At 37.0% G+C, this 14,342-nt stretch overlaps 1 protein-coding gene across 3 annotated transcripts in view; it reads left to right on the plus strand.

Moving 5' to 3' along the window:
- The window catches only part of LOC150018859 (platelet-derived growth factor D-like), a 261,545-nt gene that overhangs the window by 217,910 nt on the left and 29,293 nt on the right, over window positions 1–14,342 (plus strand). For all 3 annotated transcript variants that reach the window (XM_090267873.1, XM_090267874.1, XM_090267875.1), the window contains exon 5: window positions 2,617–2,815. In XM_090267873.1, coding sequence (XP_090123999.1) covers window positions 2,617–2,815 — 199 coding nt within the window. The remainder of the gene's footprint in view (window positions 1–2,616; window positions 2,816–14,342) is intronic.

A 14,342-nucleotide genomic window follows, 5' to 3' on the forward strand; every position in this document is an offset into this window, starting at 1 on the left:
GCTGGGAGGCTAGGCAGGAGGCTTGGATGGTTAGCAGCATGAGACTGGCAATTCAAGGTAGATTCCAGAGGCAGCTTTTGCAACCAGGACCTAGAGTGCTATTCTGTCAAGAGATCGTCCAACTACTCAAGGTTCTTAGACATGATGGCTCAGGGTCATCTACCCATTCCTGCCCTAAGTGCAGAAATTACAAACATAAAGGACCCCTTAGCTAATTCAGGATAATACAGGTCCTCAGAAAGAGAGGGATTATTCCATCCCTTTGGAATATCTGTGGAAGCTCAGCACTGGATCCATATCTACTGGGAACTCCTTTAGGTTAAGTTCCAAGTCCAGGTTCTGTTTAGTCCTTTAGGAAGACCAGAGAGACATAACCTCTTTCATTAGCTCCTACTCCTTCTGGAGTAGGAGCAAGAGCCTTTGGACCTCTTCTTCTTTGTTTTTGTTGAAAGTGGTTTACAGTCCTCAGAGCATTTTTTTATTTTTGCAGATTATCATTTTAAAGTAATTCAGTTAGCTTTAGAATTTCTGTTTATAAACATATAACAAAAACTGAATGAGATTAAACGGAGGCACACCCAAATAATTCCTTCTCTCAAAAATAGTTTTTAAATAATTACCTCAGAAACAAAAATGTTCTCATGGGTTTACTAAGTCATCTAGTCATTCATGAATATTTTCTTTACCATCATCAATGTTTCTGTCAACTGTCCTGAGTGAAACTTGACAATATCAGTAAAGCTTATACATTGGGATAATTTTATATTTTACCTGTGGTTTTGGTTTGCTCTTGAGACTAATGTTAAAAATATTAAAGTTCCCTCTCCCCTCAGAGACTATGAGCCCCTCCTCAGCTTTCCCTTGAAGAGTTACCTGAGTACAGATTGTATTCGAGGCACAGTTAGGAGCAGCCCCAGGAAACACTTTGTCAGGAATTCCCCAGAGCCATTATAAAAGTTTTTGCTTCTATGGAAATGGCTTGATTGATATTTCTGCTTTTAGTTTTAAAACTGAGGGAAGCATTTTAATTTCAAAGCTTATATGCTGCCTATTAACCTAACTTTTGCCACCTTATTTTGTTTTTTTTAGATTTTAGAACCACATTATTGTGATGTAAGTCTACTTGTAAATCATCTGGTGAATATGAGCCAGGTAGACAGTAGATCATCCAGACAATACAATTTAAATGAAAATTTGGAATTTTGATACTTAATCTAAGTATTATCTACCTTTAGTATTTGATGCCAAGAGGAATGTCAAAGACAGAAATGAGGTACTTCAGTCAGGGTTCATCTTATATCACACACACACACACACACACCCCTCTAGTGTGACAAGCTGGTCTAACACCTTCACCCATCTACGTCATGTCTCCCACCTTGCTCCCTACTTTCCCAAGCCCCACTTTCCCCCACTCATTTCCCCTACAGGACATATTTGAAAAATGCTTTGAATGACAGCATGTTAGGTTAATGCTTTCACAGATTTAGTTTTGCTAAAGAGGGACTATTCTGTCAGAGCCAGTGATCATAAAATCACTTACAGACCTTTGGACCTTGATTGGTTAAAAAGAGAAAACATTATCTGAGAGTAAGAATGTAAATGTGGCTTTGCAGTCTGTGATTCTATGGAGCATATTATTCTCAATAGGATACTGCAGTTAAGTTTCAGGAACACAAGTTTTCATTAATTTCCATTTTCCTGTAGTGATACTCCTCACTATTTGCCTTTGGGGGATCTTATTTGTTTGACACTGTCTTTAAAGATATTTAGAAATCATTTGAGATGTGTGTTATTTCCTTGTTAATGGGTCATGAATTTTTACAGAGAGCTTTGAATCATGGCTCATTTATCTCTAGATTGTACAAGGGTTAGTGAAGTAAGCACTTGGAACTTATGTAGGGATATATTCCATGGTAAAGATAATAATACATAATCCCTTCCAGACTTTCAGTGAGGTTGCGCTCCCCATTTAAAAAGTTTTCCTGACAATATTTTAATGTCCACTAGGATCACTAGCAAGCTACAACGCTTTGAAAAAAATACATATATTTCCCATGTGAATCTTCCCCTCCTGAGTCAACAGAGCCTCTCTTAAGTCAATTATCCTTGTTGACAGTAAATAAGTGGGTTAAAGTGCCAGATTTTATCAAGATGTCACCGGACTAGAGTCAAACCCTGCTCACACAACTTATAATACTAGATGACCTGTAAGGAGGCTAAGGGTGGTAGAATGGAACAGATTACACAGACCTTGCCTGGAAGGAGTTCAGGATTTAATTACTCACCATCAGTTATTGATATGGATATCAACATTGAACCAAGAAATTGCATGACTTAATTTTATTATTTTCATCTAACCTATGTCTTTTTCTAATGATTACAATTCAAATGAACAAGTTATGATCAGCCTAGTCTGGATTTGCAAAAAGGTGAATGACTATCATTTACCAACTAAGCCTTTTTATTTAGAAATAGTACTATAGCATGATATTTATGCACATGATGTCTTATAATCACAACCTTGTTTATGTTTCCTCCATATAATTGTATGGCTATTGTATTTCATGGCAGTGGGCTTTGTTCTGAGTTCACTGAGCTGTATGTCACTCTTAGGGGGTATCCAACAACTCTCCATCAGTAACGGACCCCACTCTCACTGCGGATGCTTTGGACAGAACAGTTGCACAGTTTGATACTGTTGAAGACCTGCTCAAGCACTTCAGTCCTGAATCATGGCAAGAAGATCTTGAGAATCTGTATTTGGACACTCCTCATTATCGAGGCAGGTCATATCATGACAGGAAGTCAAAAGGTAAGAAACAGAACATTGGAGGTTCTTCATAAGCAGATAAGAGTATTAACAGTAATAATAATTAAGGTTTAGCAATGCAATGTATTTAATTCACTTAAATAAGGTGATTATTGCCAGTCCATTATCACATATCTTTTTCACAGCACATTGATATGAAGTTCTATGTTTTTCCCAAACCGTGTTGTTTTTATGGGACTAAGAAAGGTTTGAGTCATCGAAGATCTGCCATAGTTTGGAGTTAGAAAGAAATCTTATAAAATTATTCAGGTGAGCCTCGTGCTTCTAGGCAAGTAAGGCCTTATTCCTTATTAGCCCCACTGTAAACAGTGGAGATAACCAAAGGCAGGGGAAGTCAATAATCTGTGTGGCTAGTTAGCAATGGAGAAGAAATAAGAATTATGATTTCTTGCATCCAGTGGCAGAGCCTATGTAATACTCTACTGTGCTCTCTGATGAATATTAACTTAGCCCACAACTCAGTGTTTGTGGAGAGGCTCCTGGTAAAGCAATGGTCAAAAAACTCCTTGTAGATTTCAACTCTACTCATTCAGTGTCCATTCTATAATTTTTTAATGAGGACCTACCGTGTGCTTGGTGTCCTGGGTGGTTCATGGACTATAAACACCCCAAGGAAGAAGCAATGAAGTCTGAGATAGTTTGGAGGTGTGTGAGGGCACACATTCAATTGGAAGTTTCAGGAAAGTATAATGAAGGGAGAAAAGAGAAACATTCAGGCATAGAAAACATGAGTTAAAACAATAATACTTGAACTCAAAAAGTAAATATCCTAGTCCTCTCTCTGAGTGATATGGTCTTAGGATGAGAATGTTCATTTGAATGTTTAACTCAAATTAATAGAGAAATCACTTGTAATTTCCTCTTACTGAATAAAACTATAATTTATAGTCTGTTATAGCCTTGCTTTATTTGATAAGATTTGTTATCATTAAAATTTTCTCTAGAAGTTTTATAAGGCTGGCTTACATCATAGATGTGAAAGTGTTTTGCTAAATTATAGTTGTTTCCTGTGCTTTGTAGTATCAGGAATACATTTAAGAACTATGAACCTGGGCTGCTTTAGAATATAATGTTTCTGTTTGTAGGCATAACCTATTAGAACATTTGGACCAAATGACTAATTAGTTAACTCCTGCCTAAGTCTGCTGCTTATGGTTTAGGTGATGATCTTACATACGTAAAATGCATGTTTTGTGGTTTTTTCAGCAAGTCATTGAACTTTCCTGAACCTCAGTTTTCCCATTGGCAATGTGTATATGATAACACTTACTTCCAAGGATTGTTAATGGTGCCACTGAGAGAACCTGGCACATAGTACTCGTTTACAAAATGTTAGCTAGCTACAGCTGCTTAAAACTCTGAAATATGTTTGCATCACTTCCTTAGTGAAGCGTTTCTTGTCCTTCGTCCTCTCCTTGTGAATCCAGCCACCTCAAACAAAGTTCAGAGTACTTGGGAAACCACAGCATTGATATGTCCTACTGCTGCATTATTATTACACCTTAAAGAGGATATGAGATCCCACGACTTAAGGATATCAAAGCTGGCTTAATATTAAATTACCTGAGGAACTTATAAAAACTACAAATGCCTAGTCCCATCTGAGCCACACTGACTCAGAATCCCTGAGGGTGGGGCTGGATGGAGTATTGATCATTAAAGGCAGTCAGGATTGAAAGCCACTGTTTTAGAGGTTGTTCATCCTATAGCTTCAGCACTTGACACAGTGTCTGATACATTTTAGATGCTCAATTAATATTTGTGGAACTGAGGATATTAATAATCCAGCATTAGTATATTTCTAAAGTTTACAGAAACCCACCCCATAGACTAAGGAGTATAGCTTTATTAAGAATATCTCTGGTTGCTGAAATGACCTTGTAAGAGCTTTAAGGTGACATTCTACATTTCTCTGAATGAGTAAACATTTCTCTCCCCTCTTGTCTTAGATTCCATTTTGTAATCTCTTGTTTAAAATGGTCCCGAGGCAGATCTGTACCATTTCACTGAACATTAGCAAGTCACCAGAGTCCCTGTACTTGTATAAATATGCTGATTTAATTGTTTATAATTCTACTGATGCTGAACCACCTGCATGTATCACAAAAGCAAAGGAAGTCAGTTTTAATATTTCAGCTGCTGTTTTCTGCTATTAGAAATTAAAAGTATAAATTCATGGTTTGTATCCTGATATGTAAGAAAGAGGAGACAGTAAATAAAAGTGAAAACACAACAAAATAGTTATAGATAATGGAGGCCCATTATCCACTAAGTGTCAAAAAAAATGTAAACTTTATGGAATCCATTAAAAGTTTCCTATTATCAGAATAATAATTTAATGATGCTTTGCAGAAGCAAACATCATTTATGAATATCTGCTGAACATTCTTCTGATTTGCCCACATTGATCAAAAATGACATTTTCATTGATACCAAAGAGCAATTCTAAGATGACCCTTCATTATCAAAGGGTCAAACATAGAGTTTTATAAACTCGGAAATAAAACACAAATACTGGGTGAAGAACTTATGTATGAGATAGAAACAGTTAATATTTAAAATTAAATTTTATGCTTTGCCTCTGTTTATTGAATGGACATAGGTAACAGTGAGTATTTAATTCTCTTTAAGAAGAGAGTTGAAAATGGGAAAAAAGAGTACAGTGAGAATTTGGGGAGAAGAGGGAAAAAGAGACAGATAACATTATCAAGGATTGAAACCAGAAATTCAGCACAGAAGGTTTAATCTTTTAACATTCACAAGTAATAGATAAACTTGTCTATAAGAATTTCTGGACTGAAGATAATATAACAAGTTAATATATTCAACTTTCAGTTTTTTAGGAGGGAATAGAGAAAAGAGTAGTATGGGTAATTGAAATCTATAGATAACTGTAGTTCCTAAACCCAATTTTTACCAAAAATTTCTTTTTCATATTTTTAGAAGTTATCATTCATCTAAAAATATCAAACAGCAATTCACATTAAGCAATAGCATTTTCAAAGACTAATCTTTTAAAATGTTCTAATAATTTGGAGTAACAATTATAAAATATGCATATATTTTATTTCATATCCATGTTGCTTTAAAATCTCAATATTTATTTTATAAATAGATATTATTCTTTCTTGGAGCTTTTGGACATGCCCATTTATACTTCTCTAATAAAAATTTTAGTCAAATAGTTTTATTCAACAGTCTTAATTGATAACTGTCAATTCTAATGAACTCAGAATTGTATAAATGATATTTTTCCATTTCCTCTTTTATTGTTCTATTACAGTTGTCCCAATTTTTCCCCCATTGCTCTCCACTGTCCCTCTCCCACAGTCAATCCCCACCCAGTTGTCCATGTATGTGGGTCATTTATACTAGTTCCTTGACTAGACCCTTCCCCTTCTTCCCCACCTTCTCCCCCTCCCCGCTCTCAGAAATCTTGAGAAAGATGAACAAAATGGGCGGAATCACAATACCTGATATCAAACTATATTACAAGGCCACTGTAATCAATTTTTACCAATAATTTCAACCTCATGTTTTCAACCTCTAGCTGCTCAAAAGAATTGTTGTTAAATCTATCAAGTTCAGGTTTCATATACTTATTCTGACAATGATACCACATGCTAATATTACCACGGATTTGCACATGATTAGGTAAAAAAATCATAAGGATGTTCTACAGGCTCTATAATTACCCTCTGAATCATTGCGTGACCACGGAAGTTTAACTGAAACTAGTCTATAGTTAAAACACGTACCTTTAAACTTAAGGGTAGTGTTTATATATTCAAGTGCACAGCATAAAATTTGACATTTCTAAATTAAATGATTGGCCTTAAGTTCTACTAGACCAGGCATTACTTAAGAGCAATTTATAGAGATTACCGTTGTGAGATCTATTTTTACTTTTTCCAGGAGAAGTTGACTTTCCTGAATGATAGTGTGTTTAGCATGGAAAAATCTAACATGTATTAATAGCAAGGGAAGACTGTTTTCATAGTTTAAGTGTTGTGATACAGTTATGGAGATAATTGTTAAGGCTGTCCATTTAACAATTTTGAACTATAATTATACTTTAAAAAAGAGTTGCCATTTTTTTATGCACATGCCAAAATTGACATACACTCCTCTTTTTAAAAAAATCAGTATCGTAATATTGAGTGGAGCAAATATATTGATTTTAAATTGATTCCAAGTGAGGGAGTTTGAAGTATATAATTTTTACAGATTCTAAATGGTGAGATGCTATAACTCTGAGACACTTATCAATCCATTTCCAAAGATCTAATACTAATCATATGATTTCTCTAAGAGACATAAAACACTTGACTTTTTAATTTGCAAACTATTACAGGTAAATCACTGGCATAAAAAACTGAAGATTAAATGAAATTAATATGTTGTGTAACAAAATATTTGAAATGGTTTTGAGTTCTCTTAGGTCAGAATACCTTTTATTTTAAAATTAGTCATTGATAGCTGTTTCTTTGTCATGCCCCTGCATGTGAACCATAAAAATACACATTTCCTAGAGTGATTTACAATGTGGTAATTTCAGAGTATGTACACATGTTTTAGAAACAAGTTGAAGTCACCACAAGTCAAATGCTTGTAATTTTATCTGCCTATTTGAGATCTCGGTAAGAATTTGCAAAAAGCCCTTGGCTGACACTAGTGATGGATCACATAAGTCAGTCTTGAGATATTATTCCTGTGTAACTATCTATCTGTGAATTAACCAAACAGAGATACTGGGCACATTAAATCAAGATGGATTTATTTTCTAACTTCTCATGTTGAATGAGGATTAGCTTCATTGAGTTTCCTGAACCATGTGATATGCACCAAGTAAAAGCTTTCTTGATCAGTATTAAAACTGTTTACCATAAATTTGATAGAAACAGAGCAAAAGACAGAATGCTGTAGTGGGTAGAGCATGGGCTTTGTAGTTGTGTAAACTTGGGATAAAATTCTAACTCAAATCCTAAGACTAGTGGCCTTGAAGAAGTCACTTATACATCCTGAGCCTCTGTTTTCTGCAATGTGAGTGTCTCTAATGATAACCACTTTGAGAAGTTGTGTTAGGATTAATAATAGGAGAGTGTATAACACCTAGTGGACCCTCAATAAATGATAACTACTAGTATTACTTGAATACAAAAATCTGCACAGAAGCAAGATATTTCTGTGAACTCTTCTGCTTTCTTCTCTTGAAGGCTCTAAGATAATCAGGAAAACCTCTTACAGAGTGTACAAATATTATCATATTTAAGTATCCTTATAATCTGTACACTCATTAAAAGTTTACAAAATGAGTACCAGGTACTAAACTTCTCTATGATACTATTTACCCAGAAACATTCTGGCACCATTTTGTTTGCTGGATGTTTCCTTTACAAATCTTTTCTTTTTTAGACTGTAGGCACTGTTTATGACGAATATAATTTTTAAGTATCTAGATTTCTCACTCACTCAGTTTTAAAGATCATACCATTATTTATTGTGTCACATGTGTCTATGAGGTCACATACATGAAATGGTTGAAGAAAATCTCAGTACAGAGACAGTGCTCCCCTCCCACAACCAGTGCAGCCTCTGCTCTTTCCCTAGTCGAGGTTGTCCATCATTGTGGGTATCCTAGCCTCACTTTCATCATCCAAGTTATTCCTCCCATCTAAGCTTATGATTCCAATGCAAATTTATTAGAAAAATCCATTTGCTGGTGGAAAACCATAAGGAAATTTTAAAGTCTGCATGGGCAAATGTATCTTTTCCACAACAGTCACTCTTGTTAAAGATGAATGGGTTTGCCTTGTGGGTAGATCCTGTGTCCACTTCTTTTCTTCTGTCAAGCTTTGGGGAACCCCTCCAGCATCTATTTTCTCACCACCCCATGACCTTAAAGAGAAAGCACATCCTTTCTAGAATGCACACCCCTGCTGAAAGTGCTGGTGCTAGGAGACCTAGCTCATTAAGTATCTGTACTTGCAAAAAGCTGTGCCAAGTCCCATGACATTAAACTGAACACACATGTTGGTTGCCTTCTGATCTTTGGGTCAAGGTGGACATGACCTTCCTTTTCTTAATGATCACCAAGTACAAAATCTCGGCTGTTTGTGTAATTCTATTCTTATCCTTACCTCATCCATCTGTTCTAAACATTTCAACAATAAAGTGGGACATACCTACTGAGAGCTAGGATTTGGACCTATTCCTCAAATACTCAACTCATTCAATCGTAATAAACTCCTTGGCAGGAGAGTATTCTTATTCCCATTTTACATGGTAAAAGAAACAAATTCAGAAACTTCCCATAACTTCTACAAAGTATAGAGAGCCATGGCATTGATCTGGGTTTGTTGGCCACAAAGCCCATGCTGTGGGAAACTCATGATGTTTAAAGTTCAGACTCATAGTCTAGTAGATGAGAGAAAAAGCAATGTTTAAGATCTCCTTGATTCTTTTCCTCTCCTAACTGTGTCCTCGCTCTTCCTTTCATAGATGAATGTACTTCAGACATCTCTCCAGGTCATGAGGTCCTAGAATTCAGAGAATTTTCTTATAATGGTGTGAGCTGCTTTTGTGCCTAATTCAGTGCCTTGCGGATATTCTTGTACTCATCCATTCATTTTTCAGCACATATATGTCAAATGCCAACTGGCTGTCTAGTGACTTTAGACAAGTCATTGAACTCCTGTATCTCAGTTTTCACTATCAAGTGGGGAATAGTAGTCTTTAAGGTGAGTTCTGAGGATTCAATGATAATGAAGTTTGTAAAAGAGGCTCACACAGTACCAGGCACATAGTAGGTACACAATACATTTTCATTCACTCATTGCTTAAAAATGTTTTTAAACCCTAAAATTAGGAGTCATCTAATTGGGAACTTTTTAATGTAATTTAGGTTGAATTCTATAAACACAAATGGTAAATGTTTCCATTCTTTAGAAATTAAACCAGCAAATGGAGTCATGGAATTCAAGATTTTAAGTTTAAAATATATTGTCATTCCCTCTCTAAAAGTTATAAAATAATTCTTCTTTCCAGATTTACTTTCACTTCTAAATTGGGGTTGAAATGTGAAAACAGCTTTCACAATTATGTACTGATTTATAGAAAAGATAATCATAAAGTTACAGGGAGGTTGTAATGTCCATAAAAATGAAGACACCTCCTAAGGAATTTATGAACCTTGATAAAGGCTGAGATCCCCTAGTTGCTTGATATAAAAATACTACAATTATTTACATGTTCCCCTTACCTCCCCCACTATCCAAAGCACTATAAGTCTAGTGCTGTAACATCAAAGTCAAAATTTTATCACTTTACATGACAGATTATGACATTGCTTTCAATTTGACTAAGGACATATTCCTGACCAGCTTTTGATATGCATTAGGGACAAGCCTTCTTGATGCCATCCTCTCTCCTGTGTGGCACGTCTTCTAGATTCAATAGGTCTTGGCAAAGTTATCTTCATGCCTCAGAGTTCTAGAACTGCAGCTTCTCAATTTTAACCTAACACTAGTAGTAGCTTTATTTATTCAGATATTAGTTATTCAGCACCCATTTCTCATGAAGAAAATCTGGACTGCTTAGTAGGAGTATAAATGGCTGAGACTTTCTCTAATTTGGATTTTAAGTTTCTGGGTTTTCATTCAGAGTCACAAAAGACAGATATTTGAAGAAAATCAGAAACACTTGCCCAGGGATTCATAGCGACTTCAGGATTTTTGTTTGTTTGTTTGTTTGTTTGTTTAATTGGTTATTTCAAATATTCTAAAATAGCCCATGTGTGTGGACTACAAAGATTCATTTATTCAGCAGTGCCTTGCTTCTAATTGTTGAAACCAAAAGGTTTTAGAAGACGTGGACTTAAATGACCTATATTTGGTCCTTCCACTAAGGGTGGAGCACTAGGAGAGGAGGGATAAAAAGATTATTAACTCTGCTTCCTAGAACCTTATGGTTTAGTGGAAGAGAAGTATCTAAATACAGAAAATAATAAAACAAAATGAAGATCATGAATAGACACTAGTTCCCTAAGTTCAGGTGAACAAATGAATCACACTATATTGCTTGATATTAAAGGAAAAAAATAGGCTCACTTACATTTGCCTGGTTTATTAGCCAGAACATGGTGTACTTTTAAGGTGGAATCTGACACATGGATGTGTGCACAGGAGCACATGCTTGGGTATACGTAACTGACAATATCTTGAAAATGACAGGTCATTGCCTGTCAGCACACCTAAGAAGCCAGGTCATTTGGACAGGGTGTGTTCTCTAGGGGGAAGGCTCCAACATGCCTTGGGGAACCTGCTCTTTGCACCCTCCTTCAAATCTTCAGACTGGGGCTCATAAGTACAAGAGGCTTGATAAAGCCTGTATTCCAACTCTGACTCCACCACTGACTGAATGTTTGGCTTTGGACAACTTTTTTTCTTAACCTTCCAAAAGCTCAATTTTCTCAACTATAAAAATAAGAGCAATAATGGTATATAATTTATAGTGTTTGTAGGGACTTTATGCAATTATACATGCGCAGAATGTTTCACATTACCCATGAATATAGGACTATAAATGGCCAGGATCAAAAACACCAGGTGAACTCTCCTTTATCCCACACCTAAGCCTTAATAGACTAGAAACTGAACAAGGGTGTGCTTTCTCCAATACACCATTGCTTTACACATCCCCACCCCAATAATCAGAGCCTGGAACTCTTATAACAACCCAAGGAACTTCTGTGACTGGGCTATGTTTTGAGGCCAGGGCTGCTGATAGAAGGGGGCTCCCACTGTGCTGTACAGGGCCCCCCATTGGATTAATGTGTCCAGGGGAAGCCCTTGGGGACAGTGAAGCCTTCTCAGGCTTTTCAACAGATTGTCAGTGCATAGCCATAAAAAGGCAAGAAGACTCAAATTCAGAAGGACAGCTAAAGAGGAATTATAACATTATGTACACCTGGGCGAACTAGGAAAATTACATGGAATTAATGGGCCTTTGAATTAAATTTGGAACATTCTTGCTGCCATATACTGTTTCTCCATAGAGATCAAAGCAGGAAAGGAAAGGGCAGCCCTTCTCCCTGGGTTTGTGCCTCTTGGCCTTCCTCCCTCCCAGCACCCCAGAGCCCCTTCCACCCTGAAGTACCGCTGGAAATCTTAATTGCTGCTCAGCCCCTTGTCTGGCTCCCTGCTCTGCTGCACTGCTAATCAGTCTTCCTTGACTGGAAACTCAATATCCCCTGCAGAAAATCTGCAATCTTGCTTTGAAGTTATTTGCATCCAGTCAGAAGAACCTTTTAGTTCTAGTTCTAAATTGAGTGTCCCAGTGGCTTCAGTCCCTTGATAAGCAGGGCAGCTGGATTCTACAGCAGTCACACTGGGCCACAGTTCTTAGTCATATTAGGAGATTGATGCACAAGACTGACAGCATGCTAACTTTGTTCATGGTGGGAAGGAACCGGAAGTAGCCAGTGCTAGTCAATAAACTATGACACAATGTGCAGAGCTTGGTTTTAAGGCAACTAATACATATATACCTTATTCTGGTGTGTTGAGGGCACTTTAGGGTTTAGCTACATTTCTATAGAGAAAGCATACTGTAATTTGGCTTGGATATATTCTAGAGATAAGGATGTAGCCATTCACCACCCCAATCCTAGTACCACAGTTTATAGAAGAGCTTGATACGGAACAGGGGACAGGGGTGTCCTTCCTTCAGCAATTGGGAACCTGTCATTCTCCCATTCCACTTGCTGTAACAAAGACTATAGAACAAAATGGAAAAGGGTTTCAGTTCCACTTTCCCACTTACTATTCACTTTGATGGGTGAGGAACAAGGAAATGTAGTCATATGTGTAAAGTGCCTAGCAAAGGGCTGAACTAAAGAGACTCGGCACTGTTATTTCCTACCCGTCCCTCTCTGCCTCCCCCCCAGAGCACAACCTCTTTTTGCTAATTGTACCTCTTTACACTGCAATGCTAGACAAAATATACTCCCGTTATCACAAGCGGCAGTTTTGGCCCTCTGCGTCAGCCCTATCCACAGGCCCAGTAATGCACAGGCCAGCACCAGAATTTATCTCAGGGTGACATGTGTAATGGATGGTTGCTGCACTTCTTAATCCATTTATGTAATCCTTCCTGCTTTGCTTGCAGTTATTTGCAGAACTTCAGCAGCAATAAAATGGTTCCTTTCCCAGGATGGAGTTCATTCAATTTAAATCTGGATTGATTATAGCTAAAACTTATGATGTCTTTACAAAGGAAGAAAAAACAGCAATAAATTATGAACAGTAATTATTTAGCATTTATTCAGCCTCCACAGTGTCCTGGGCTCAGCATAAAACAGTTGGAGAGAAACCCCTGCCCTTGAGAATGAAGGTCTAGTTGCTCATATGAAACAGGACTCAGGACAGGGCACCAATGCAATTGCCATTCCGCTCCTCATCCAAGGCTTTCTGCAGCCATCTGGCCAGTCTTTCCACTGACTCCATGAGGTCAGGTGGACTCTTCACCCAGCAGTGCCTTCTTTTCCTTCAGTTTCCCTCGGATGCATTCTACTGACAGCATCCTTAGCCTCTGACCTCTACCCCAATGGGCACTCCTTATTGCTTCTCAAGCAGTTTTGCTTTACAACTAAGACACTTTGTTGGAGCTAGAGTTCAGGGTCAGCCTGATGCTCTCTACCTGACATTTGTGGGATTCCTCCTGTGGTGGCCTATGGTGACAAGGGAAGCGCACTGGGAAATGGTATGGAACCTGTGCAGACAAGGGACTTTCTCTAACTGTATCCTTCTGAGAACATAGTCATGCATGTTCTCATCAGTCAGAGGGGTTGGATGTCAAGTGGATGGATCTTGAACCACTAATTAAAATGTAATTTATATAATAATATAAATATAATTCCTATACATATTTATGACTAAAATTTGAAAATTTAGGGTTATGCTCTTCATTCACAGAAGTCCCAGTAAACATACCCCTGAGCAGTCATTTATATATAATAATGGCCAAAAAAAAAGAAAGAAAGAAGAAATGTCTGAATTTTTTTTCTTTTAATTTTTGACCATTTGACTTTAAAAGGAAGATATTTGGGGACGATAACAATTAATCAAAATGAATAACAATAAACAGCATTAATTGAGTATCATGCATACTAGATTCAATCCTTCAAATATTGCTGTGAAGAAGGTAGTTATACTATTTACATTTTATCGGTGAGGCAGAGGCTCAGAGTAGTTAAGTAACTTTCTAACTAAAAGGAGGTACAGCCATGATATGAAAGCAGCTGTATCTCTACTGCAGGGCCCGCGAATTTAACCACTGAACAATACTGCCATCTAGGACCTAATGCACAAACATGCATCATAGTCACAATCCCAAAAATGCCATTTCCTTTAACATTTTGGTTGACCTCTGAGTTAAAGTGAGCTAAAACTTTTTCTTTCTCACATTTACTTGTAAAATTTCATTGCCAGTTAAATATATTGGAATAATT

This window comes from Furipterus horrens, unplaced genomic scaffold (genome assembly GCF_987537825.1).
Source record: "Furipterus horrens unplaced genomic scaffold, mFurHor1.1.pri manual_scaffold_2, whole genome shotgun sequence".
Classification (NCBI taxonomy): Eukaryota; Metazoa; Chordata; class Mammalia; order Chiroptera; family Furipteridae; genus Furipterus; species Furipterus horrens.